At 32.0% G+C, this 26,412-nt stretch overlaps 2 protein-coding genes across 6 annotated transcripts; one reads left to right on the top strand and one right to left on the bottom strand.

The window, feature by feature from the left end:
- Positions 1-744: 744 nt before the first annotated feature.
- LOC127703226 (charged multivesicular body protein 1a-like) lies at positions 745-14,280 on the bottom strand. The gene is made up of 8 exons (XM_052207757.1): positions 14,208-14,280; positions 13,050-13,069; positions 11,426-11,503; positions 8,722-8,868; positions 7,567-7,635; positions 5,987-6,046; positions 2,505-2,698; positions 745-1,311 (listed from the first exon to the last, which is right to left on the bottom strand). Exons 1-8 carry the CDS (start codon positions 14,212-14,214, stop codon positions 1,290-1,292), a joined length of 597 nt encoding a protein of 198 aa, XP_052063717.1. The 5' UTR covers positions 14,215-14,280; the 3' UTR covers positions 745-1,289.
- Positions 14,281-16,463: 2,183 nt separating this feature from the next.
- On the top strand, positions 16,464-26,158 carry LOC127703223 (serine/threonine-protein phosphatase 6 regulatory ankyrin repeat subunit B-like). 5 transcript variants are annotated; one of them, XM_052207749.1, is made up of 2 exons: positions 16,464-16,526; positions 24,838-26,158. In XM_052207749.1, exon 2 carries the CDS (start codon positions 24,935-24,937, stop codon positions 26,057-26,059), a length of 1,125 nt encoding a protein of 374 aa, XP_052063709.1. In that variant the 5' UTR covers positions 16,464-16,526; positions 24,838-24,934; the 3' UTR covers positions 26,060-26,158. The 5 variants fall into 5 exon arrangements, with proteins under 5 accessions (XP_052063709.1, XP_052063712.1, XP_052063711.1 ...); XM_052207752.1 differs by lacking the exon at positions 16,464-16,526 and adding an exon at positions 19,888-19,943; XM_052207751.1 differs by lacking the exon at positions 16,464-16,526 and adding an exon at positions 19,916-19,947.
- Positions 26,159-26,412: the final 254 nt, after the last annotated feature.

The raw sequence follows: 26,412 nt of genomic DNA on the forward strand, positions 1-26,412 counted from the left end.
TAAACTGAGAATGTCAGCATACCCAAATATAGTTTGAAAGTCTCACAAATTGAATATGAAAGTGATAATTTCTCTATCCCCCTTGTTAAGTTTAACCATAATAAAACAAATCCTGCTAGATTCTCATCCCCATCTGCACAACTTGTTCACACAAATCTAAGAGCAAATAAAATTTGATTTCCAGCTTTTTTTAAAATATGCTTGCACTTTTCACAAATATGGCAAAGTAGGAAAAAAATAATAAAATTTGCTCCCTCCCACTCCCACCCCAATCCATCTATGTAAGGTATAGCACTGCAAATCGGCCCAGTCAGAAAGAACATACATGAAAGTAGTACATATTTTAAACAAAATAGTTCCTACGCATTGCTGTAATTTTGTCAATAAGTTAAATAGGTTGGTAATTTTGGTATCATATGAAAGCTTAAGGACTTGGGATCACTGTAGAACCCTTGTTAAAAGTTTCTTTTGAATAATAAAAAAATATATGAAATTAAGATAGGAGGGCATATTTGCCCTGTTGCTCGGATCAGAAGTACCTATTTTTGTACTACCCAACTTCCTGAACCAGTGCGCTCTAATATGCAATTAAAGGGATGTTGATTTTTTCAGCACAAGTCCGGTATAGTTTTGACATAAAATAACTATCACTTTATAACTTTAGACAAAATAGCTATGAATGCTTGAAGTTGCAGAACTTAACATAGAAAGCAAGGAGGCTATGAATTAGCACTGGTGTTATTCTTTCCAAATATGATAAAATGTTATAATATATTTTATCCTGTTATAAAAAGTTTTGCTTTTGTGATGTAACCTGTTCATTTACTTATAATAAAAAACTTTACACAGAGGAAATTGTTTCAGAATATGAAATCTCTTAAAACTGAACTTATCTCCATTTATATACATATCTGTGATCAAGAGTATGAGAATCACTTATTAACCAAGGTTAATACTCCAATACTTTGTTTAAATAAAATTGACATCTCTAAATCTGCGACATTACTCAAAGTTCAATTTTTTCATTCAAATACAAAGCAGATATTTTCAATCTTCTTTCATCTCATCAACAATTTTTTTGCATTCAATGCAAAATAAATGTAAGATCTTTCTTGTCAGTAAAAGATAACACACAATCAAATACAGCCATGTTACTTGGCTGTGTAATATTTATATCACACACAGGTATATAAAATTAATACATTGTAATTAGATGTGATTATTGTCAGTGATCCTTCGTGTAACAGTATAAATAGTATGTTGACTAAACTATGTAAAAAAGTCCATGATTAATTCCTTAACGACTGCAATCTGAAAAAAAAATTAAAAAATCATTGAAATAGTATTAGGGCATGGTTTTGTATATTCTTTTTTTACATCTTATGGCTATTTAGTTCCTTGTTTATTTAAACATCTTAAGGTTTCCAAATTCTTGACCTGTACCATTTGTGATGGAGGTAAAACAGGAAATGTGTAACAAATGCATGAAATTCAGTATGTTTATATTGGTTTATACAAAGATATTAAAAAGAGCAGTCTATTGTAGATTTTTAATGTTTTCTTTTAAAAATTCCTAAGTTTGTAAACAGTAAATGCAACTGATATTTTAAGCTTCAAGTGTTGCATTCTAGTATTCAACTAGAGGTAGTACATGCAAAGCTCACAAAATGATACCTACCCGTGAAATGTCCATGATTAGCAAAGAGGACAAATATAATTCTGACCAACAAAAAAAAAAATAGCAGGTGCACAATTGTATTATATAGCTAAGTTTCTGAGAGTTTATTTAATTGTGGAAAGAGGTTAAGGAGGAACACATAATTTAATATGTAATTCAGTTAGCAGATATGAAAGAGGGGCGAAAGATACCAGAGGGACATTCAAACTCATAAATCGAAAATAAACTGACAACGCCATGACAAATTCTTGTGCATGTCATCCCAAGAAAACCCTAGCTCATTCAAATAATAAAATGAAATAAAAGGTGCAAAAGTACATCATGTGAGTATGATTCTATGAAAATTTCACAAAATATGAGCAGTTGTGGATACAAAAGTGGGACAAAACGACCAATGAAGAAAAGAAAGAACGGAAATATTTTTCATACTTTTTCAATTTTTGAGCCAGATTAATATAGAATATTAAAGGCTTTTCAATATCACATCCAGATCAAAACACCAATATTATCACACGAGCTTTGCTCGAGAGGTTGCATTGTTTAAGGGTTGATAGGATGTGTAATATTGAAAAAGTTATATCATATACACTTAATCTTAAACTTAAAAGAGCTGTTTTTTTCAGGTCATAAAGATTTTAACGTTGATAAAGAGTGAGCATCTGTGACAGACATTTATTGTCATTATTTGTATGACATATGAAATTTACTTGTATTTATTACATTGTATATAATAATGGATCTTAACACACACCCTCTTTACAGACAGTCTTAAATGTCAATAACGATCAATAGTGGACAATAATTCTACTGAATTTATTCAAGATACCTTCGAGATAAATCATCTTCTTTCTGGTGTTCTGCTGTTTTTGATGCACTGATGGATGATGTGCTGGGGTTGAGGTCTTTTAATTGGTCTATCATTTCTAGGCCTTCCTCTTCTGCTACTTGCTGTATTAATTGATCTACCTGATCTTGAGGTGTTGACATTGTCATTGCTGCTCCCATAGAATTTTCCAATGTCTAAAAATAATTCAATAGGGTCAAGGTTACAATTATATTTAGCACATTGTTTGACAAATAGAATGCACATGTATAACTCTGTACTATAAATGTTTCTTTTCACAAAGTTACAATGATCTTGACAATCATGGGGCTGATTTATAAGAAGACTGATGCAGGTGTTCCTAAAGGCACATATACATGAATTATGTTTAGATACAAAAATATCCCAGTTTTAGAGATTCTTTAAATTCCCTATTTTTTTTCATTTCTTTTTCAACAAAGAGAATATGCCATCCATTTTTAATTTCAAAGGCTGCAAAATGCCCTTAAAATAAATATCTTTTTTCCTGTGGAAAATGGATGAAAAATTTTTGTCGGATTGTGTTATTGCTAATGTTATTGCTAAATTTTGTGGGAGTATTGCTGTTTCCTGTTAATTAACCTAATCTTTCTTTAAGCAGATAATATCACATATCTATATACTTTTCATCAAATATCCATTTACTCAAAAACAGGTTTGGGTGCTAAAAAAATTAAGTTAATGCTACTTATGTGCATGTACTTGTCCACAACTAGGACATTCTTTTGAAATATGGTATAGAACATGTAGAATACTGACGGGTTCAAATTAGCGGTGGTCCGAGGTCCGTGACCTTCCACTGTTGCAATCAGACTTTCGTTTTGGTTACTAGCTACGCCTGACAGACCTTTGATTTTAAAGGAAATAAAAATGATCTTTGCTGATCTTTTTAACCATCTGTATCGTCATTTTTAAGCCATATTATTATTGAAATTGAGATCAAAAAATGTTTCATCCCTGTGTTTGCTGACGAGTGATAAAATTTATTTCAACCTTGTATTTCTTGGAAACACAAGGTTATAAATAGTTGCGAGAAGTCATGTGACAAATCATTTAATCATTTAAACATTTTCGAAAAAAATGAGTCTGTTTCACTTTGGTGTCACGTCTTCTAAGAGAAAGCCTGAAGATTATGAACGGTCTTCAACCACAGTCACTTGTTTCTATCAATGGGAAGGTCGACTATCCATAAATATAGAAGGATATTCAACCTTCCCATGGATTGAAAGTAAGAAACAAGTGCCTGTGTCTTCAGCGTCTTCAAAACAAATCAAATGAAGATCTCACTAAAGACCAAAAATGTGATCGTGAAAAACCGCAACGGACATTTAAGCCCCACTGGAAAATCGATCGAACCGTGGCTATATTTTGTTGAATCAACTGGTCTAATGTCATGCACATACTGCCAGAAGTTCCCCACCCATTCAGAAAAAGAAAGTGCACTTGTAAGGGGAACACAAAATCTTAAAATAGACCCAATAAAATATACGAAGTGACACCCCAGCATTTATCTTGTTTAAAGCAGTGGGTCCATGAAAGTGACCCAAATTTTAAGTCTAAAGATTAATTGTCAGACACTAAACTTGGACAATGTATTCTCAAGCAGCAATGTAAGCCTGATCAGTTAACTAGATATAAGGTTCTATTCAACACTGCATACAATATTGCAACTAAAGGCTCTAAAGAGCCTGTGTCGCTCACCTTGGTCTATGTGCATATTAAACAATGGACACAGATGGATTCATGACAAAATTGTGTTTTGGTGATGGTGATGTGTTTGTAGATCTTACTTTACTGAACATTCTTGCTCCTTACTATTATCTCTATCTATAATGAACTTGGCCCAGTAGTTACAGTGGAAAATATTTTGTAAAAATTTACCAAAATTTACAAAATTTATGAAAATTGTAAAAAATTGACCAAAAAGGGCAATAACTCCTTAAGGGGTCAATTGACAATTTTGGTCATGTTGACTTATTTGTAGATCTAACTTTGCTGTACATTATTGCTGCTTACAGTTTATCTCTATCTATAATAATATTCAAGATAATAATAATTTTCTTAAAATTACCAATTCAGGGGCAGCAACCCAACAACATGTTGCCTGATTGGTCTGAAAATTTCAGGGCAGATAGATCTTGACCTAATGAACAATTTTATACCATCAGATTTGCTCTAAATGCTTTGGTTTCAGAGATATGAGCCAAAAACTGCATTTTACCCTATGTATTATTTTTTTGCCATGTCGGCCATCTTGGTTTGCGGGCAGGGTCATCGGACACATTTTTTAAACTAGATACCCTAATGATGATTGTGGACAATTTTGGTTAAATTTGTCTTAGTAGTTTCAGAGGAGAAGATTTTTGTAAAAGATTACAAAAATTTACAAAAAATGGTTAAAAATTGACTATAAAGGGCAATAACTCCTTAAGGGACCAACTGACCATTTTGGTCAAGTTGACTTATTTGTAGATCATACTTTGCTGAACATTATTGCTGTTTACAGTTTATCTCTATCTATAATAATATTCAAGATAATAACCAAAAACGGCAAAATTTCCTTAAAATTACCAATTCAGGGGCAGCAACCCAGATTTGCTCTAAATGCTTTGGTTTCAGAGATATAAGCCAAAATCTACATTTTACCGCTATGTTCTATTTTTAGCCATGGCGGCCATCTTGGTTAATTGGCGGGGTCATCGGAAACATTTTTTAATCTAGATACCCCAATGATGATTGTGGCCAAGTTTGGTTAAATTTGGCCCAGTAGTTTCAGAGGAGAAGATTTTTGTAAAAGTTTACGGACGACGGACGCAGGACGACGGACGCAAAGTGATGAGAAAAGCTCACTTGACCTTTCAGGTCAGGTGAGCTAAAAAAGGGAAACCCTTCAGTGACTATGAATTTATTCTTGAAATCCAGTGCAAAAATGGTGTTGATGTGTAAGCAGTACTTCAATATTGAAGGTTGTAAACTGTTTATTCGCTGGATAGCCCATTATATGAGAAATGAAACATCACATGCAGTTCAAATATGATGAAACAAACTAACCTTACTCCAAAAGCCCATTAATTTTGTATCTTATTGAGTTATGAAATATTTCATGTAAAAGTAGGACCTGGGATTTAGGTTGTGGAACTTTCAGTTTGGAGTGTCAAAGGTCCTGGACCTTCCAGTACCAAATGTTAATTTGAACCCCTGATTGACATGCTTGTCTTTTGTTATTGACCATATGTTGACCTGTAATTGACTGTTTTTGGTGATGTTGGGCTACTGTCTCAATAACATATACTCCACATTTTCCTTCATTAATATCAAATATCCCATATCATAATAGCTTGAGTGAATACGCTATAGTTGAGAAAATCTCTGTAAAGAGCATTAGCATGTTTAAAACTATAGAGCAGATTGGGTGGTAGTAGACAGATTTATTTATCAACACTTACAGAAGTTCTGACATCTATATCTTCAAACTGTTTCTCAAATTTCTGCATTACTTGTTCTACCTAAAAACAAATCAAAATTTAATTTATCAATTAATCTTCATTATTTGAATTTTGATTCATTATTAGGTAAAGAAATATTGAGTTCTCTCACAAATATTAATCTATATTTGGTAAACTCCTGTTAAAAAATTTGTAAGGGTTCCGCGGAATCCAGTGTCTCCCCTACTTTTGCTGCTAGTCACAGGCTCAACAAAAATGGAGAAAAAATTATTAAAAATTTTCTTATAGATACCATCTTTTGATTGTAAGAAGCTTCTGTCCAAGTTTAGTAAAAATCTAGAATGGTTTATGAATCTAATAAATGTTTAACTACAAACTGTTTGTAATGTTAACTGGAAGAAAAACTAAGTCCATTTAAAAGTAATATACGGAAAAACAGAAAATATATATTTTTACAAAATTTCCTTCTAGATACTAGCTTTTGATCATAAACAAAGGTTTTGGTACAAATCCAGGATAGTTTAAGAAAGTTATTAAAATTTTAAAAACTTTAACCACAGAGTGAATGTAATGTTAACTGGCAGAAAAACTAAGTCCAATTATAAGTAAAACACGGAAAAACAGGATTTTTCTTTAACAAAGTTTACCTCTGGATACTATTTTATGATCAAAAACAAGCTTCTGTCCAAGCTTGGTAGAAATCCAGGATAGTTTAAGAAAGTTATTAAAATTTCAAAAACTTTAACCACAGAGTAAATATTTTGCCGCCAACAGAATGTAGGATCGCTATGTCTCGCTTTTGCGACAAAAGTCGCAGGCTCGACAAAAAATCTCACTGTGATATAGCCTTTTTGTGCTGAGGCGGCATAAAGCAAACACAATTCATAAATAATGGTAAGTTCTTCCAAAGCACAATACCTGGAAATCTCTTTAATTACTTGCTGTTAACTAAAACCATCTTTCTGCCAAACTTCGTGTCATAATTACGATATGAATGTTTCCCTAAATTTTGTGTGTGTTAGATTTCCAAAATTTCCCTTTAATCATCACACACTACACTTCAGGGGGGGGTTTGCTTTTTCAACTTGCCCACCTTGCCAAGCCTAATGAAATTTAACATAAAGTTTTGTTAATAGATTGAATACAATGGTTTATCTTTTAAATAAATCGTTCAAAGTGTAATGTTTAAGCAATTGGTATGATTAAAAAACAAATTGCTTGTCCCCCCTCAGAAATATCTTAAGGTTTTTCTTTCTCTTACAATAGAGGGTGGAAATGGTAAAATCCATGCGAGCTGTAATGTATATCAATTTTTAAAAAAATGCATTTCCAACATAAAACAGATGTTTCTTCTTTGCTAACCTCACACTAAGGCATATTAGCATTCACTTTGGGTAATACTACTGGTGTGCTTATTAAAACAAATATTCCACATCAACATTCAAATTTCGTTTAAATCATAAATTATTTAAACTGCACAAATTAGTATATATATCTATACTCAAGGTAGATAGAAACTAATAAAATAAATTGTAATTATGACATTTATTTTTTCAGCTATATAAACCTTAAACACAAACCTTCTCCAAGTCCATGGATGACATGGCTTTATCTAATGCTTTTGTTACACCTTCCATATTCTTCATAATCTGTTCAAAATAAAGTAGAGATCTATTAATGAAAAAGTTAAGAATTTGCCAAACAATTTTACATCAATGAAAATAATATAATTTGATATTTTTTTTTATTATGGTAGAATATGTATTAAATTGCAACCACACCTATAGAAGGTTTTACATACCAAACTATTTATTTATCTATTTAGTTGTTGATATATTTACTCTTTTAAATATTTTTTAAAGTTTATAACAGTATGAATATGACCTTGGATTGATAAAAATATAAAAAGTTATAAACCTACAGCTTGTGCAATTCTGTCATTGATATTATTACATGTGTTGCATTGAAATTCTGCAATTTCCCAGTCAAATAAAATTGATTATTTCACTTGTATGTAAAAGAAATTATGTAATTTCACTTCTCTGTCATAATATACAATGATAGGTGTTGTCACAGGGCTACATCTGGAGATACATGCTACATTTATAATGGTTAAAACATAGATTTTCTCAAGTCCCACACCAAACATTGTCTAACCAGTGCCCCCCTCCCCCCTTCTTTTTAAAATCCTTGATCCCCACCTGTATCATTTTTATATTTTAATATTCTTTATGCTGAACAGTACAAGTCTTTTTGATGTTCATGGAGGGTAAATACATAATGTACGCATAATATGATGTTCCAATTCATTTTTAACTAAAAATCTAATTTCTGATCTTCATTAGCATTAGTTTTGTTATTGTTCTACATTATAAAATATATAGAGATATGATACGATTGCCAAAGAGACAACTATACACCTGAGTCTTTATATGTATACTTCTTCCAGCTATGAAATCAACAAGGAACAAATTAGATACCTTAAATCATAAATCCAGTGCAAAATTATTTATACCAAATTCCTAAGTCAGGAATATGACCGTTGTTTTTCATTCGTTTAATGTGTTTGAGCTTTTGATTTTGCCATTTGATAAAGAACTTACCGTTTTGAATTTTCCTTTGAGTTCAGTATTTTTGTTATTTTCCTATTTATGGAAATATCTAAACTGATTCAAATCATATTTATAGGTAGCTTCTAAAAGGCGATTATATTATTAAGGCTTACTAGTACTTACCCCTTTCATTGTTAATGCAGTTTGTACTCTAGCGCTCACTCCATCTACTCGTGCTGCCATTCGTAAATAATTTAAACCTTCATTCTTTTTTCTTATTGCATTTTCAGCATATATTCGAGCTCCTTCTATATTCTTTTGTGCTATAGCCTAGAAAAAAAAAAGATTTTCAAATCTAAATATACATCTAGGAATAAAAATGTTGTCATGCTTGCAATCAATTGTCGCATCCTGTGATAAGAGACTTAAAATTCATTTTGGATGTATTAAAGTTTCAGTAGACAGATAATTCTGGTAACAGTAAAATGATCACTCTGGTAAAAAAATCTAGGTAACCAGCCTAGACATTTATAGGTGGAGGCTTAAATTTGTAAGCTTTGTTTCATTACCATGGCAGTTAGTTTACTTTCAGGAGAGCAAAATGCATGAACATTATCATAAACACTAGCTATACATTTGCTATAGAAGTCATCATATAGCCGTCAACACCGAAAGTATGGCAAGCTCTAATTTTTCCTGTCTCTAAAATTGTGAGTAATATAATAGAGAAAGATGATCAAATAACTGAATCTGATTAAAATTCTTAATGGACAAAAATAACTGCCAAGTATATATGAATATAAGTAGTAACAAAAGGTCATGATTTAGGTACAACACATAGTTAATAGGCAATTTGGCTGTACCTGTAGAAAACTGATTAAAAACGGTATTTCACATCCTAATTTTTACGGTAATATTGTACTTAAAGCGCGGAAATCACTATGTGATCGGTGATCCGTGTAAACTCATCGAACCTTTAAACAAACTTATTACTAAAGGTTATCTTACCAATGTTGTAATTAGATCTTTGAATATAGTTTACATTGGCACTAATATCGATTTTGTCATCAGCAAATTACCTCGTAACTAAATTTGTATTCTTTTCAAACAAGATGTATAAAGACACACCCACATTCATTTTGATCTATAGAGAGGTTAACTCCTAACTATCCTACTGCCTGTCGATACATTTATTTTTGGCATTGCACAAGTCATGTCTTCTTTGACTGTTCATGACGTTAAAATACTAAATCCCTGGGATGTGTTTTAGTTGATTATAGTCTCTGATGCATGATTTTTTATTATTAATTGTTTTTGGCTTTTAACTAGCTGTCAGTAACTGTGAGTACTCTCAAATCGTACTTTCTTGTTTATTTGACCTGTTGATACTAATTGTAATGCTATTTTGTTTTTTAATGTTTACTTATTCAGGGTTATATCTGGTCTATATACAAGCTTTGATAAGTGTTTGGTATTACTATAAATTTTCACTTCTTTGTACTACATGTACTATGAACATCAAAATTATTTATTTTGTAAAAGTATTTCAATTATTTTCATTTACCTTTGTTTAAAGTAATTGCAAATGGCTGATATTTTTGTTCAAGCATGTTGTTTTTCTTAAATTGTTTAACATTTCACAGCGGTATAACATGTTACTTTAATTATTCTTCCCTTAGTTTATTTATTTTGTATTTGCATTGTATCATAGATTAAATTTATTTGTTCAGTGTATGTTCACTGGTGTTAATATGTCTTTTGATTGAGTTAAGCCATTTCAATTGATATTTTATAGTGTGTCTTTCTATGTTGTGATGTTACACTATTGATTCAGATAAGGGTGAAGATTTGGTACCATAAAAACGTTTAAACCTGCTGCAATTGTTTGCACCTGTCCTAAGTCAGGAATCTGATGTTCAGTAGTTCTCGTTTTTTATATAGATTAGACTGTTGGTTTTCCCGTTTGAATGGTTTTACACTAGTAACTTTTGGGGCCCTTTATAGCTTGCTGTTAGGTGTGAGCCAAAGCGCCGTGGTGAAGACCGTACTTTGACCTATAATGGTTTACTTTTATAAATTTTGACTTGGATGGTGAGTTGTCTCATTGGCACTCATACCACATCTTCTTATATCTATTGTTCCATCCTTGTCATATAGTTAAAAAGATTGTTTCTTTCAATGATCTGATGATTTGAAATACTCATAAGCTCTCACAAATACTGTAAATTCAGAAATTATTGCAAGGTTTTTATTAATGCCTGAATGAGTATCACAATAATAAGAACTTGTATTCTTATATCTGTTACATATATCTGTATGCAGATTTTCCTGAAATCGCAATAATTAATCTCGTATTTAGTCCATTCCACAAAATTTGCAATAACAAATGCATGCAATTTACAGTAAATTTCATGATGAGACTTTATGAGTTGCATTTGATTTTTTTTTCTTAAGCAGCAGAATTTAACAAACAGAGGTTTGCCAGCTTCCAGCTATAGAAAGTCATGTTTACTCTGCTTTCCAAATTACCGCTTTATTTCCTTTTTCATGTTAATGGTCATACTGTTGGAGCTGACCTGTGCAGGCATTGTTTTTTCTTGTTTGTACATCCATCTTTTTGGAGAAATTGAAGGTTGGTGGTTGGAAAGGTTTGTTGTAGTGTCCAATATTTTTGGTTATTCCGGTTATCCTCTTTTCATATCATTCAATTGTCCTCAGATCCAACATCATTTTTATTTCTCACCAGTGTTCAAATTTTGAGTATAGAAAAAAATGTTTGAGAATTATTTCCATTTTTAAAATAAACAAATTGTACATGTACATGATGTAGTGTTGCCATTTTAATCAGGCTAGAGTTGAAAACTGTATATATGTTAAAGTAAGTTACCTTTTTAACTTTTGCTTGTTCTTTCTTTTGTTCTTTTTCAGCCTTGGTAGCCAACCTCCCTAACTGTTTGGTAGTAAACTAAAAAAGCACAGTACAATTTGGTTACTATAATCAGATTTATACTCAGAATATTGGTATACATTCATTTGTTCTACATCCCGTTTTTTTTTATTAATATTGTATTTATATTGTGTCATAGATATTATTTATTCGTTCAGTGTATGTTCACTTGTTTTTGTTAATATGTCTTTTTGATCAAGTTAAGCCATCTCAATTGATATTTTATAGTGTGTCTTTCTATGTTGTAATGTTACACTACTGTTTCAGGTTAAGTTGAAGGTTGGCACTTGTTAAACATTTAAACCAGCTGCATTTGTTTGCACCTGTCCTAAGTCAGGAGCCTGTTGTTCAGTAGTTATCGTTTGTTGATGTGGTTCATAAGTGTTTCTAGTTTTTTTTATATACAACATGTAGATTATACCGTTGGTTTTCCTGTTTGAATTGTTTTACACTAGTCATTTAGGGGCCCTTTATAGCTTGCTGTTCGGTGTGAGCCAAGGGCTCTGTGTTGAAGGTCGTACTTTAACCTATGTTTTTTTTTTTACACATTGTGACTTAGATGGAGAGTTGTCTCATTGGCCCTCATACCACATCTTCTTATTTCTATGTACCTTATGAAATTTTAAGTAGGAGGTACATTTATTTACATGTAACAATATTAAGGGAGTATTTTTCCCCGTTAAAATTTGTAAAACAATTTAGAAATCCTACAGTCCTATCCCCCAAAATTTCAAAGCTTTGCAATTGTTGCCAAATATTTGTGATTCATTGTGCTCAACAGTTTGTGCCAGACATCGATCAAATCAATAAAATTTAAAAGAAACAAATATCTAATTACAAAGCAAGTACTTGCAGACATTCATAGCTCATAAACATTTCCCCACTTCATAAGCATGTGTTTAAACCTACTTAAAGATGTCAGGGAAAACCACTCTGACAATCAAGACCAGGGATTATTGTAAAACAAATTTATATGTTTGCAATCGACAAATCTATAATTACATGAAACGGTCTTTTTCTCACTAAATCTCTATTTACGTGCATTAATTATTATGATTATGAGTTAACTAAAATTGCACACAAACGCACCTTATTCATTTGACACTTGCCCCTTTATCAGGTGCGGATCTAGGATTTTGAAAAAGGAGGGCCCCCTGGCAAGCCAACATTTAGAGTGATACAATGTACCGGTACATTTGTACTTGTAAAAAGTCTATGCATTTATCATATCTGATACTTCTAAATCCACCTCTGTTTATCTATCATCATCATATAATTATTATCATGTATCCTGTATGAAATTAAATATCGTTTCATGTGATGTCAGAATTATAATTTTCACACGAATAATTTAGGTAACCAGGTAGGTTTGCAATAGGAGTGAGGTATATAGTGGTATTCCTCTTATAACATTTACAGATGTAGTATGGTTGATTTATGAAGTACTATCATGCTCATGGCTAAAATATTTTATTTCTTTGTATATAATTTATAAAATTCTTTTTCACTCTTTTTTCATTCCTTTTTTTTTTTGGAATGCTGCTGTGAACAGTTGCATACTCACTCTGAGTTGGAACAGGGTATCTGAAATAATAAAAAAAAACACATCAATTTAAATACTCTGTCTCTATAAAATTCTCTAAATATTTTTATACTGAAGAAAAATTTCACTTGTGGGTCCTCTTCCAGGCCTGTGTCAACTTCTTAACTATGTTGCACATGATGATGCATCAGATTATTATGATGACCAAAAACTATCAACTATCACTAAATACAAATATCAAAATAAGTCACAACTGAAGCTAAAATTTTTACATTATATTTCTTTCCAAGTATAAATTTAAAGTATAGCTCTACATGTAAAGTATTCGGCTATCATGCCCATAAGTATAAATTTGTCACTTGCGATTTTTACTTCATATTTTATATAAAACTACATTTTTCCAAAAATTTATGTTGGGTTATTTCTGGTTGGATTTTTTGGGTACCAATAGAAGCATTATTGTCATACATGTAGGTTTATTTATTGCATTGTTGTTGTGGAGCATTTTTTTTTTCAGATGATATAAAGCATGTAAAGACAAGCATTATTTTTTGTTACGAAATATGTTATATATTTCAATCAAATTAAATTGTACAAAAATATTAGATGTGTTCACAGTTCAAGAACAGAGAAGACAAAACTATGATCAAATATAAAATTAATTTAGACAATTCTGTCTTTCAACACCTAGCTTGTAAAAATCCACCCAAAAATGCCTCCAAAATATATTTTGAAAGATGTGCTTTTGTAGCAATTAAATGTATGTGAAAAATACTTTTGGTCATGTAGATCTACTGTAAATGACAGTGATGTCTGATGGGTTGAGACCGATAAAGTAAATGAAGGTCCAATTCTTGATATGTCTTATTGATTGTTGATTTGTTTTTAATTTCTAGTATACTTAATGTTTGTACACGAAGATGCTGTATTAATTTAAATGACAGACATAGGTTACTGGTTTTATGAAATACAGGCAAAGCTTTACCCAGTGTCTTATAATATAAACCTGTGTGAAGGGCTATACCGCCTTTATTAACGATTACAGTAAATTAGCGTTAAATACTGGACTCTGGAACTATGAAAGGGAGTAAAGAAGTGAAACTAGAAGATCTCCAAAGAATAGAATTGTAAATAATATCGAAAGTTCAAAACCTAACAGCTATAAGTAAAGAATATTACCATCCATGATATCTGGTTTGTTAATGACAAATTCTCATAAGAAGTGACGTCAAGATGGTTCGGTGAAAATGTTAACCCTTCAGTGATTGGTTAGAAATAAAATGTAAACAAAGAAATTGGATTTCACTGTCTATATTTAGAAAATCACATGGTTAAAAAGAAATTGTGTATTTACATGTAATACCGACAAAAGATGTGTATCTAGATATATTATCAAAGTGTATTCAAATAAACTACTTAAATTTAGATATTTTTATTCTTTTCATAATTGAACAAACATAAATAGGCGAGGAATTTTATTGATACTATTAAAAATAGAATTCTGTGAATTTATAGTAAAAATTACATGAAAATCAATAAACAAAAGCCTTTGTTACAGACATCGTTAAGTTGTTTGCTTATGGATTAAACAAAGAGGATCAATTTGATTGTTATATCACAAAACTTAATGTTTTTATTTTGGTTTGTCGACAATATACCTGGCAAATGGGACGGTGAATTTTAATATAACATAATACTATATATATATCTACTAAAATGCAGATTTAACAAGCAAAGGTAAGTGTACTTTTGTTTTTGTGTTGTCTTTCTACAAATTCCCTAACTGTATTCGTCGTCTTTTAATGCAAATTTCTTGAGGATTATTATATACAGGCTCTGCATGGGCTCCAGGCTCCATCCTCATGAATGTGCCATGCACAGAGCTCTACTCAGCTAGGCTCCTATCTTTAAGCAATATTTGAAGTTCCGGGTTCCATTGATAGGACTCCGGGCTCCAATGATAGGGCTCTGTGTTCCACTGATAGGTTTCCCAGCCCCGAGGGTAGGTTGAAAACGGCCCGGTTTGTTAACTTTGAGACATTGTACAAACATACATGTCTGATAGGACCTAGCTGTAGGTACCCGATCATAAATTCTTGAAATGCTAGAAAGATTAGACTTACGCTTGTTTGTCTAAAGGTACCGAACATATTTTGATTTAAAAAAAAGTATTAAATTGACCTCTCTTTGTCATACAAATTGAATATTGAAGGAATCAATAAAACCCTAATTTGCACATAATTGAGAGGTACCTTATGTGAATAAATGGAGACTTTTGCAAAGTGTCTTTGTAGACAGCGATTCGACATTCAAAGTTCTTTATATATATAGACACCTAGATATGACAGCATATATGGTATGCAACACTATAAACGCCGATATACATATACGTTGACAAGAACCGATCGAATTGCCTGAAGTTGGGCTACACCATGCCATGTTTATTAATTAACCTGTAAAACAAGCCCCATATACTATTAAGTGCTAAAGAGGCACAAGGTATTACCCGTACACAAAAGAATAGCCAGTTGTATGTGGGTAATTATAGACCAGTTAGTAATTACAAGGACGTACATTTTGTAACTATATTATGTTAGTTATACGTCCTTGGTAATTAGGAAATGGTTTCACAATTCTCAAAGAAGGCCATAATGTATATACGACATGTAGGACAATCTTTTAAACATTTTAAATGTAAAATGTCACCCCTCATTCCGCCCGGGGTTTTGATATAATATGGCTCTTTTAAAAATAATAGAAGACTGCAGATTTGCCATTGGTAGCAACAGATATATTCAGTGCTACTGTCCTTATGGACCTCTCCGACTATGGCCTTTGACTGTCTGTCATATATATTTATGACTTTGTTTATTCTTAAGTTGAAAGCCTATGGTATTCCATAGTCTGCTTTAAAACTCATTGATTGTCATTTATCCAATAGCGGAAAACAATGTGTGAAGGTTGGAATTAAATTTAAGTCTACATAGAACAATAGGATATTTACATCTTCAACACCTCCTTCACATGACAGAAACATTCATTTTCCACGATGTTCCGCTTCTTCTACTGATGCTAATATTACAACTTCTATAACGAAAAATAATATTCGTGTATATTAACTATGTGCATGTACACAAACAAATTTGAAAAGTATCTACCTCACTCATATATAGTAAATGCATTTAAAATATCTTATAATAATATGACACCAAACATTAATCTGCCACGAGGAACTATTCACATTGTAGTGTAATTTAGAGACCTAAATACTTTTAAATGATAACAATCTAGGAACTTGATAATCCCAGGTGATATAATTATTTCATTTCAACGTAACTAGTTTTTGTGAAAAAGATAAGATTTCCTTGAAAGAAATGACAACCTTTTTTCAGTTTACATTTAATGTTAACTCATCACCTCTTATCACCACAAAAATATAAGCATGCAGGCTAAGATTGCTAGAAAAGGTGTAGGGCTATATATACTATCCATTTGAAGGTAACCTTGATTGTATTTTCATATTTTTTGTAATTTGGCTTTTTTAGCTTGAATGTGGGTTTATATATATATATATATATATACGTGATGCATAATGGTATTTTTAAAACACCATCTTAATGAGGGGTGGATCCAGGATTTTTGAAGGGGACCACGATTTCATAATATCAATTTTTTTTACGATTATATGCTAACGGATTATATATTTTCGAATCAAAAGTGAGTACGCCAGTACGTGTTAATATTTTTGAGCGTTAATTCAATTTAAAACTACATTGCCTGCTCTGAAATGATTTCCTATTGAAATAAAAACCGATAATTTCGCATGTGGAAAAATGAGGAAGAAATCCTGTAATTTCACTCATCTCTGGCATATATCATTTAGGTTTTCTCAAGACATTGTCAAACATCTTGCTATCAAAACGATGATAGAACGCGAAAAGATGTATATTTCCGTGCATTTTTAACTTTATTTACGTAAATGCAAAAGATCATGCTACGCGCATTCGTGAACTATTCAAATCGAATGCCCATTCTCAAATTAGCAAGTTGTTCGAAATTTGAATTCTTGGATTAGTTACTCTTTTTTAAAATATAATTTTGGAACACTGTTTTCAACAATTTTAGAAACAAACAAGGTGCCATTTTGTTAACCATCTCATTGTTTTTTTTTCTTTATCTTTGAATCTATCAGTCAGTTCATACATCAAACCAAAAGTCCAAACGTGTTTTCACTATCAGTCAACGAATGACTGCAAGACATATATTAGCAGATTTCTTAAACTTATGTACAAATGGTTACAAGTACCGTGGTCAAAGATTAGCCATTTTCATAACATATCTGTAACAGTTACTCAGATGGATGAATGTACATGCCCACGGGTTACAAACACGACATCAGAATATAACCGTTAAATTGCCCGCTCAATTACCCACATTTAAGTGTCCTAATAATTATTTCAATAAACTATCAATTAAATATCTAATAATGGTCATGACCTGTCCTAACTAACGGTAAGACTTTTGTTTCGATTTTCTATCGTTTTTTTTTTCTCTCATATGAACATTTGTATGTAAAAAAAAGCTTAATTTATAATTGATAAACCGTGCAATGTTAAAACAGTTTGAGGTCAAATTGTTCTTGGAAAAAAAAACGATGCTTGTGCATTCATATACGCTCAAAAATTAATTTAAAAATTTTATTATAAACCTTCATTCTGTTGCGGATTCATGATTATCCAAAAAAGAGGGTACAAAATGTTTAACTTGAACTTTGAGGCCTAATATGGCAAGTAATTTTAACGGCTATCTATAAGAGGAACCTCTTTTCCCCTAAACACCCTCACAATCTGCTTCTGATTTTTACTAACGCTTATGATGTTGTTCATAATATAATTCAAGTACGCGCCTCTTAACGTCGTCAGAAGAAGCTGTGTGTTGAATGTTCCAGTATACCATTTGATCTTTAAAATTGAAAAACTTATATTCATGGAACCCCTATTCACCTAAATCCCCTCACAATCTGCTACTGATTTTTACTAACGATTTTGATGTTGTTCATAATATAATTCAAGTACGCGCCTCCTAACGTCGCCAAAAGAAGCTGTGTGTTGAATGTTCCAGTATACCATTTGATCTTTAAAATGAAAAACTTATATTCATGTACAATCTTGTTTGAAACTTTAAATGACATAGAACCACTTTAAAAGCGACGGTATATCGTACATTAAAGGTAGATAAAAGTTAAAATTTTATTGCCGTTGCAATAACTTATTTCGATGAAGGTATTCTATTGAAATAAGTGAAAAGTTTTAAATACACTATCCTTTTTGCGATATAAAAGCAAAATGGTGAAACAACTTCACTGATATGTTAAGACACTCTTATATATAATTAATGACAACCACCACAAGTTTTTTTCTTGGAACAAGCAAGTAAAGATGGACCTCTGGTTGCGGAGTTTTCTCGCTGTGTTGAAGACCAATTGGTGGCCTTGGGCTGTTTTCTGTTCTTTGATCGGGCTGCTGTCTCTTTGACACATTCCCCGTTTCCATTCTCAGTTTTATCAATTTTATAGCTTATAGAGTACTCAACTCTCCTCATTTTTGTCTCGATAAGTGGATTAAAAATTAGACCATAGACGAAAGAACGAAGACATATTTGCAAATAACTTTTGTTTCTCCTAGAATTTGCTATGCTTGCCTGCAACACTTCTGAATTGGTTTTACTAACGCAAGACATAAAAAAATATCGAAATCAGTTTTTTGGATTCACAGTGCGCTGTATATTATTGTTGAATAAAAATTATCTTGCAAAAAATAAATTGTTAAACATTTCATAGCGGTATAACATGTTACTGTTATTATTCTTCCCTTAGTTTATTTATTTTATATTTGCATTGTATCATAGGTCAAATTTATTTGTTCAATGTAAGTTCACTGGTGTTATTATGTCCTTTGATTGAGTTAAGCCATTTCAGTTGATATTTTATAGTGTGTCTTTCTATGTTGTGATGTTACACTATTGTTTCAGAAAAAGGGTGAAGGTTTGGTACCATTAAAACGTTTAAACCTGCTGCAATTGTTTGCACCTGTCCTAAGTCAGGAATCTGATGTTCAGTAGTTGTCTTTTGTTGATGTGGTTCATAAGTGTTTCTCGTTTCTTATATAGATTAGACCGTTGGTTTTCCCGTTTGAATGGTTTTACACTAGTAATTTTTGGGGCCCTTTATAGCTTGCTGTTCGGTGTGAGCCAAGGCTCCGTGTTGAGGACCGTACTTTGACCTATAATGGTTTACTTTTATAAATTTTGACTTGAATGGAGAGTTGTCTCATTGGCACTCATACCACATCTTCTTATATCTATATAAAAAAATCTCGGACATATTGTAACACTGTTTATTAAGTTGGACTTCGCCTTTACTTATAGACTTATTACACAATAATTGTTAAGACGGGACAAAGGATTTCTTTATATCGTATCAAAGTTTGTTTAGTTTTCTTGATAATGATAGTCATAACAGCTTTAGTACATCTTAAACAAACAACAAAGTCGAAGAATCAGCTTAGTACCACTTTATACTTTGTTATCCAGCATACATAATCACATCGTATATTTGATCTATCTATTTTAAATTCTGTGGTTTTTGTGTAATTTTAGTCTTATTTACAAATAAACATAAAATGACTATTAATGACTAATTATAGCCAACGTCCACGTGGATTTGACACCTGACGTCCTCCCTTAATTATACGTTTTATAAATCAATTCCCCCCCCCTTATAACTTGTAAACACTTAAATAAGTAATCGTTTCCGCCTCAGAAGTACATATATGAAGCAGGACAACGAATAAAGCTTATTCAGAAAAGGACGGAAAGAAATACGGATGAAAAATACATACATCCTTTTCAAGTTAGGTATGTAAGTATTTCAATTATACTTGCTCTAGATCATATGTGTTATACATTTATTATCTCCTCATCATTTTCATTTTTCTTCCAAGATGCATCACTTTTATTACACTTCAATATAATAATTGAATGATCTAATTTTTATTTTTCAAATGCTAGTATATTTTGTATACAATCCAGTTAAAATTGTTGAGGAAATTTATATATATATAATGTTTAGCACCTATAATACTTGATATATATATATATATAGTGTCAACGGGGTAAAAATAGACGGACATTGATTCGATCAAGTAATATTGTTGTTTAGAAATCTTAATTTGATATGATCTTATATTGTTAATCTTTGAGTACTCATCATTAATTTCCTTAGGTTTTTTTTTTTCGTTTATCTTTCGAAAATTTAACATCAATCTTAATAAGCTTCCTGATAAAGTCCACTTGCATTCATGTCGTACCTGTCAGTGCTAAACGAAACCTTTCTCGACAAATATCTACCATGTTAATACTATGTATGCAATCAACAAGAAAGTTTTACTGATCTTGTACCTTTGGTCATTGTAAGTGATTGTAGTACAAACAAACAACACACATTTGATATTTATTTTCGTGTTTACATTATATCTGTTCACATACTTAACCACGCCATATAAAGCATTTTTATGTAGCATTATCTAGCAAACCGCTGTATTACAGCTATATCGTTTGATAGTTCCCATATGGTATGATATAGATATATACTTACAACACAAAGTATGAAATTAACATGATTTAGGTCAGACCCGTTATTTTAATATTGGAGTGTAAACGCACTAGATTTAATCAGATCGATTGGTCTTTTTAAGATCGAATGAAATAACGATCGCTTCAATTTCGTAGAAGTGTAAACGGGGTCTTTATGGGCATTGTCTATATAGCAGTATTATTTATTATCGCATTGGCTGTACCTGTTTTAAAAATGTCTTATTCTGATCATCATTTTCAAAAGTGTGAGCCTAAAATCAATTTAAGATTAGAGCTGCCCTTTTACTTGATCTTACATAATTCTGCTGCTTAGTTTTACTGAAATCATATCGATGTCATTTTGTCTTGCCTCGTTTTGTTAGGTTGTCGTTTCAGAGACTTATCAACCCCGTAAATAATTTCATTTAGAATAATATCTGCAAACCCATCCATTCGTTTACGCATGTTTGTTATTACTTTGATCAAATTTGTAATTTACCTATTCCGTTCTCATCATTGCACAAATTATAAAGGTTATGCCCTATGTACGCGCAGGTGTACATAAGATATTGTGATCGTTTATAATATTCTGCAGCACGTTATCATCTATTTATACATCTGCACGTCAGGTAAATGTATGTTTCCATGTCCCGTTTCTATTAATGATAAGACAGTCTTTGGCACCTTTAGCTAAACAGCTAACATCTTACATACACACCGAGGTTCGGTAGGGAAATCGGAGAATTTTAAAAAATGTTGCTTAAACTTTGATATTTTTTTTTATTTCTTACATTCTATACAAAGTTATTTTTAAACTTCGTATATATATTACTGAGAATTTCTTGATCGCTAATTAGATAGTGATGAAGATGTGGAATTCTTTATCAATAAAAAGTTTCCAGCCGACGCTTCTTTATCTCATAATCAAAGATTAGAAAAAGAAACAACGAAACTGTTTCTCGTCGGTGGAAATGTAGCTAAGTCTTATAGCAAAGTGTTCTAACTTAGTCTATTGACCTATTCTTATTGCATAGAAATGCCACCGTTATTTAAGAGAATTGATATTTTGCCATCTTCTCATGTGATTCTTTACTGCGCATTTCGATTAGGTTCAGAATAGATGCAAATGAATGTAAACACGTAAGTACATCTTATTGTTTGTTTACATTTTTCTTATGATTTATAAATCTGTTTCAAATTATTTTTGTATTTTTATTACTATTGAAATTGACATTTGTACAGTACTAGAGGTATTCTTTAACAAATTTGCCATGTACAAGGAATTAATGTACATGCATTGTCTGAAAATGTAAGATTTTGAAAGAAGAACCGAGCAGACAGACTCGTTCATTTTCCCCGTTTCGTAAGTACAATATTTAATTTAATATATATATTTTTCGACAATGAACGTTTTCTGTTTTGTCTTACTATAGTCGTAAACAAATTAAGCTTTCCAATTCTCAAACGTTATCTGGATCTGTTAATTAGTTGGGATGTTTATTAACGTTATCCATTTAAAAAAAAATCGACATTTTTTAAACGCGGACTATGTAGAAGACCCCAAAGTGAACTGTAATTTGTATATATTACGGTAACCGTTCGGTCATGAATAATAAAAGCGGGACACAAGGAGACGATATTCATCATTATTTTATTAACACAGGGTAGTCAAAACTATGCAAGGGGTTATAAACTGAGCAATACTCTTTAGCCTCAGTTTTGTATTGCGCCGTAACGTTTGTTTTGTTTTGATTTTGGCCTCGGTCTCCTCCGCTTCCTACAAAAATAAAAAAATGTTCGCCCCAAAATAGCAAATAGTGCTGAAAGTGGCATTAATCACCAACTATCAATCAATCAATCAATCAACTAATCAATCAATCTTTACATTTGTTTCGTTTTGCTTTCTTTTTTGTGTGTGTTTTTTTTTTTTGCAATTTTGTTTCCACTGAATTGAACATCATGTGTGTATTTTGTAATCATGGTCGAATCTCTTGAGTGTTACGCAATATCGGAATGTACTACTTTTTTGTATGAGTGCACGTGTATTTAGATCAGTAAAACATGGCACAGAAGGGATGTATATATCTATGACTATTAGACAATAGACGTAGCTTTATTCTTGTGTAAACAAGTTTAGAGAGGAAAAATTATAATTTTACCGTACTTACAGAAGTGCAACTAAAGTTATTATAGAAGACAACAAGACATATTGATATGAAATCAGATAAAGGAAAACACTAGCCTAGTTAAAACGATGTGAATATCATTATTTATATTTGAGCATCACTGCTTTTTATCCTTTATATTCATACATCGTTTCGCTATTCGTAGAAACTTATGAATATGAATGTGCGTACTGAAGCAAACCGCTTTTTTTAATATCATCAACCCAGTAACAAACCAGGCACTGATCATTATTTATAATATAAATTTTGATAAAATTTTCAGTTGATATACGGCGTCGCTTAAACATCAATTGATCTGATTATGGCTGTTATTAACTATGCCTATAGATTTTGTCATGTTTCATAAGTATTGCTACATCTTATGGCTTTCTGAACTTTTATCTCTGAGTGTTCTTTGTGAATGTTAATCTAAATTTACGGTGTTAATATATCACAGCTCCTTCTCTATACCCATGTCTGTTGTGACGTTTTGGATTTCAATGAACGTAATCTATGTATCACTGGTAAATTATTAAGTCAGGGATTTCGTTACCACAAATTACTTAAAACCTTTACTAAATTCTTCAATAGATATAAAGATTTAGTTTGGAAGTTTGGTTGTACCTGTAGAAAATTTATTTTTAACGGGATAGCACATCCTAATTTTTACGGAGATGTTGTTTACCGAGCCCGGAAATTTAGATACGAGCAGGGGAAACTTATCGATCCTTTAAATAAACTTATTCTAAAAGGTTACCAATTCAACCCTATAATTAGATCTTTGAATATTGCTATTATTGGTATTAATATTGATTTTGTTTTCAGAAAATTAAAATCAAACTAAATATTATTTTTATATACATATGCACATTCATGGCTCTGCAATCTGTCGATACCTGTATCTTGGCATTGCACAAGGGCATGTTTTTCTCTGACTGTTAATGACATATTTACACTAAATCCATTGTTGGATGTGTACTGATTGATATTTTAGTCTTAGATGCATGATTTTATTTATTAGTTGTTTTTGGCTTTGAACTAGCTGTCAGTAACTGCGAGTACTCTCAGATCTGTACTTAGTGTCTTTTTGTTGTGGGGATGTATAAGTAGCATACCACGTCTACTCTGATTTTGTCAGATGTATTTCTGCTTTGTATCGATCTAATGAGTTAAGCCCTTTTCAACTGATTTTTATAGGTTGTTCTTATGTTGTACTGTTACACCACTGTCCCAGGTTAGGGGGAGGGTTGGAGTGCCTTCAAACTAGTTTATTCCCGCCACATTCTGTATGTGCCTGTCCCAAGTCAGGACCCTGTAATTCAGTGATTGTCGTTTCAGGCCGTTAGTATCTCGTTTGAATTGTTTTACATTTGTCTTACGGGGCCTTTTATAGCTGACTATGCGGTACGGGTTTTACTCATTGTTGAAGGCCGTACGGTGACCTATAGTTGTTAATTTCTGTGTCATTTGGTCTCTTGTGGAGAGTTGTCTCAATGGCATTCATACCACATCTTCTTATTCTTATATTGTGTTTACGCGTTTCAAAAGCACTATAATTGACAAGTTATTTTTATATTTAATCTATACACTAGTCGCCTGCTAGTCCCAAGTAGTCACCAATTAATGTCCAACTTGCAGGTAAAATTTACTCTCTAATTTTTGTTTTCTTTCGTTTAGGCATCTTGTCATTATATTGTCATATGTCGCCATTTTGTAAGGCTTGGCTCTACGATTTTCTGATGAAGTGTATTTCAGAGAATGCTCGAATGCGGTGAACACGGCAATATGAAGCTGAGTTATGCGACGTCAAAAACTTTATTTACCTTTATAGTTAAAAAGTTCTTAACTAATCGATCTTTGTTTTGTTCTTAATAATACGTTTTTATTGAATATAAATAACACATTCTCACAATGTATACAATGTATAAATAATATAAAAAATTACCTATATAATCTACGGAAGATTCTTCACATTTGTTAGTAATAGTTGATAATCAATATTTTTATTGCAGATGCTGAACCTCGAATATCAAAGAAATAGATATAAAGAGTACAAGTCTACATGAAGCAAATTAAGTACGATGATATGATAGCAACATCTTTGTAACAATGCCAAACAAAATCAACGTTGACGAAGATTACTTCTTACTTGATGCAGTCAAGTCGGGGAAGGAAGACCAAGTACGTAACATTTTAGGAAATGGTTGCTATAGAAACCGGGATTACAAAGATGGCAATGGAAAAACAGCTGTACATTGGGCCACAGAATACGGATATATCAAGATCGCGTATCTTCTCATAGATTCAAATTGGAATGTAAATTTGACCGATGAAAAATGTCAAACACCCTTACACATTGCCTGCAATCATCGTCGATCAGATATTGCTATTGCTTTGTTAATTGCCGGATGTGACGTCAATGTTTCGGATGATTCTGGCAATACACCGTTACAACGTGCAATACATAACAATTTAGACACAGTTGTTTACATGTTGTGTGAAAAAGGTGCATATGTAAATACTAGAAATAAGAATAATTGGACACCTTTACACGAAGCCGTCAGAGTTGGCAATGAACAAATTGTTGACAAACTTATAAACAGTGAAGCAGATGTTAACGCAGTAACGGCATATAAAGCAACACCTTTTTCGACTGCTATATTCTATTATAGAATTGCTCAAAGAAATACATATCCTTCTGTAGATAGTGTTCTGCAGAAGCTTATACACAATGGGTGTAGGCTTAGCCAGTGTGATGGACAATGGTCTCCATTGTTGTCCGCCATTTCAATATGTAACAGTCACATAGCAGGGATGCTGCTTTGGCATGGCTGTCTAATAGATACCAGTATGCAGTACAGTCGAAACTTGCTCGTTGACGCTTTCGCCCGGTGTGAACCTGCTGCAGTTAAACTTTTGGTGCTCTGTGGTTATAGTTTAACATTTCAGGAGGTCGAACAATGTCATCGACGAATTCCAACATTTTCCAGATCGTTTCGCAGACTTGTGGCTTCTGATATGAAAAATGGAACACATGGCGTACAAATCATGGTTTGGTTACGTGAGCGAGCAGAGAATGCGCTAACACTATCTGAAATATGTCGTATATCAATACGCAAATCCTTAAATCATGGTGCTGGTGACACATCAATAATCAAAAACATTGACCATCTTCCTCTTCCAAAATGTCTGAAAAAGTTCATCAGAATGGAAGAATTCGAACATGCATTCTAAGTATCACTTTTGTTTTTAAGTGTGCAATATATTTATGAACCTATTTATTTTTAACCCACTGCCAAATACTGATTTACAATAAATCATTTTGATATTTTATGGAAATTTTGACTTAATAGTAAAACAGAAATAGAAAGTCTGTTTCAATAAATTTCACAAGATTCAAAGAAAACCAATATATATCAAAGTTTTGATCCCATATCTCCTAAATTATATGAACTAAACCAATATGTATCAATTTATAAATTCAACATGTACGCACGCTACGGTAATACTCTAAGAAGGAAAAACAAAGTTGCTTACATTCACGTCACTTGGATTCTGGGTGATAGTTATTTTTATTGGTAACCATA

This window comes from Mytilus californianus, unplaced genomic scaffold (genome assembly GCF_021869535.1).
Source record: "Mytilus californianus isolate M0D057914Y unplaced genomic scaffold, xbMytCali1.0.p SCAF_5, whole genome shotgun sequence".
Classification (NCBI taxonomy): Eukaryota; Metazoa; Mollusca; class Bivalvia; order Mytilida; family Mytilidae; genus Mytilus; species Mytilus californianus.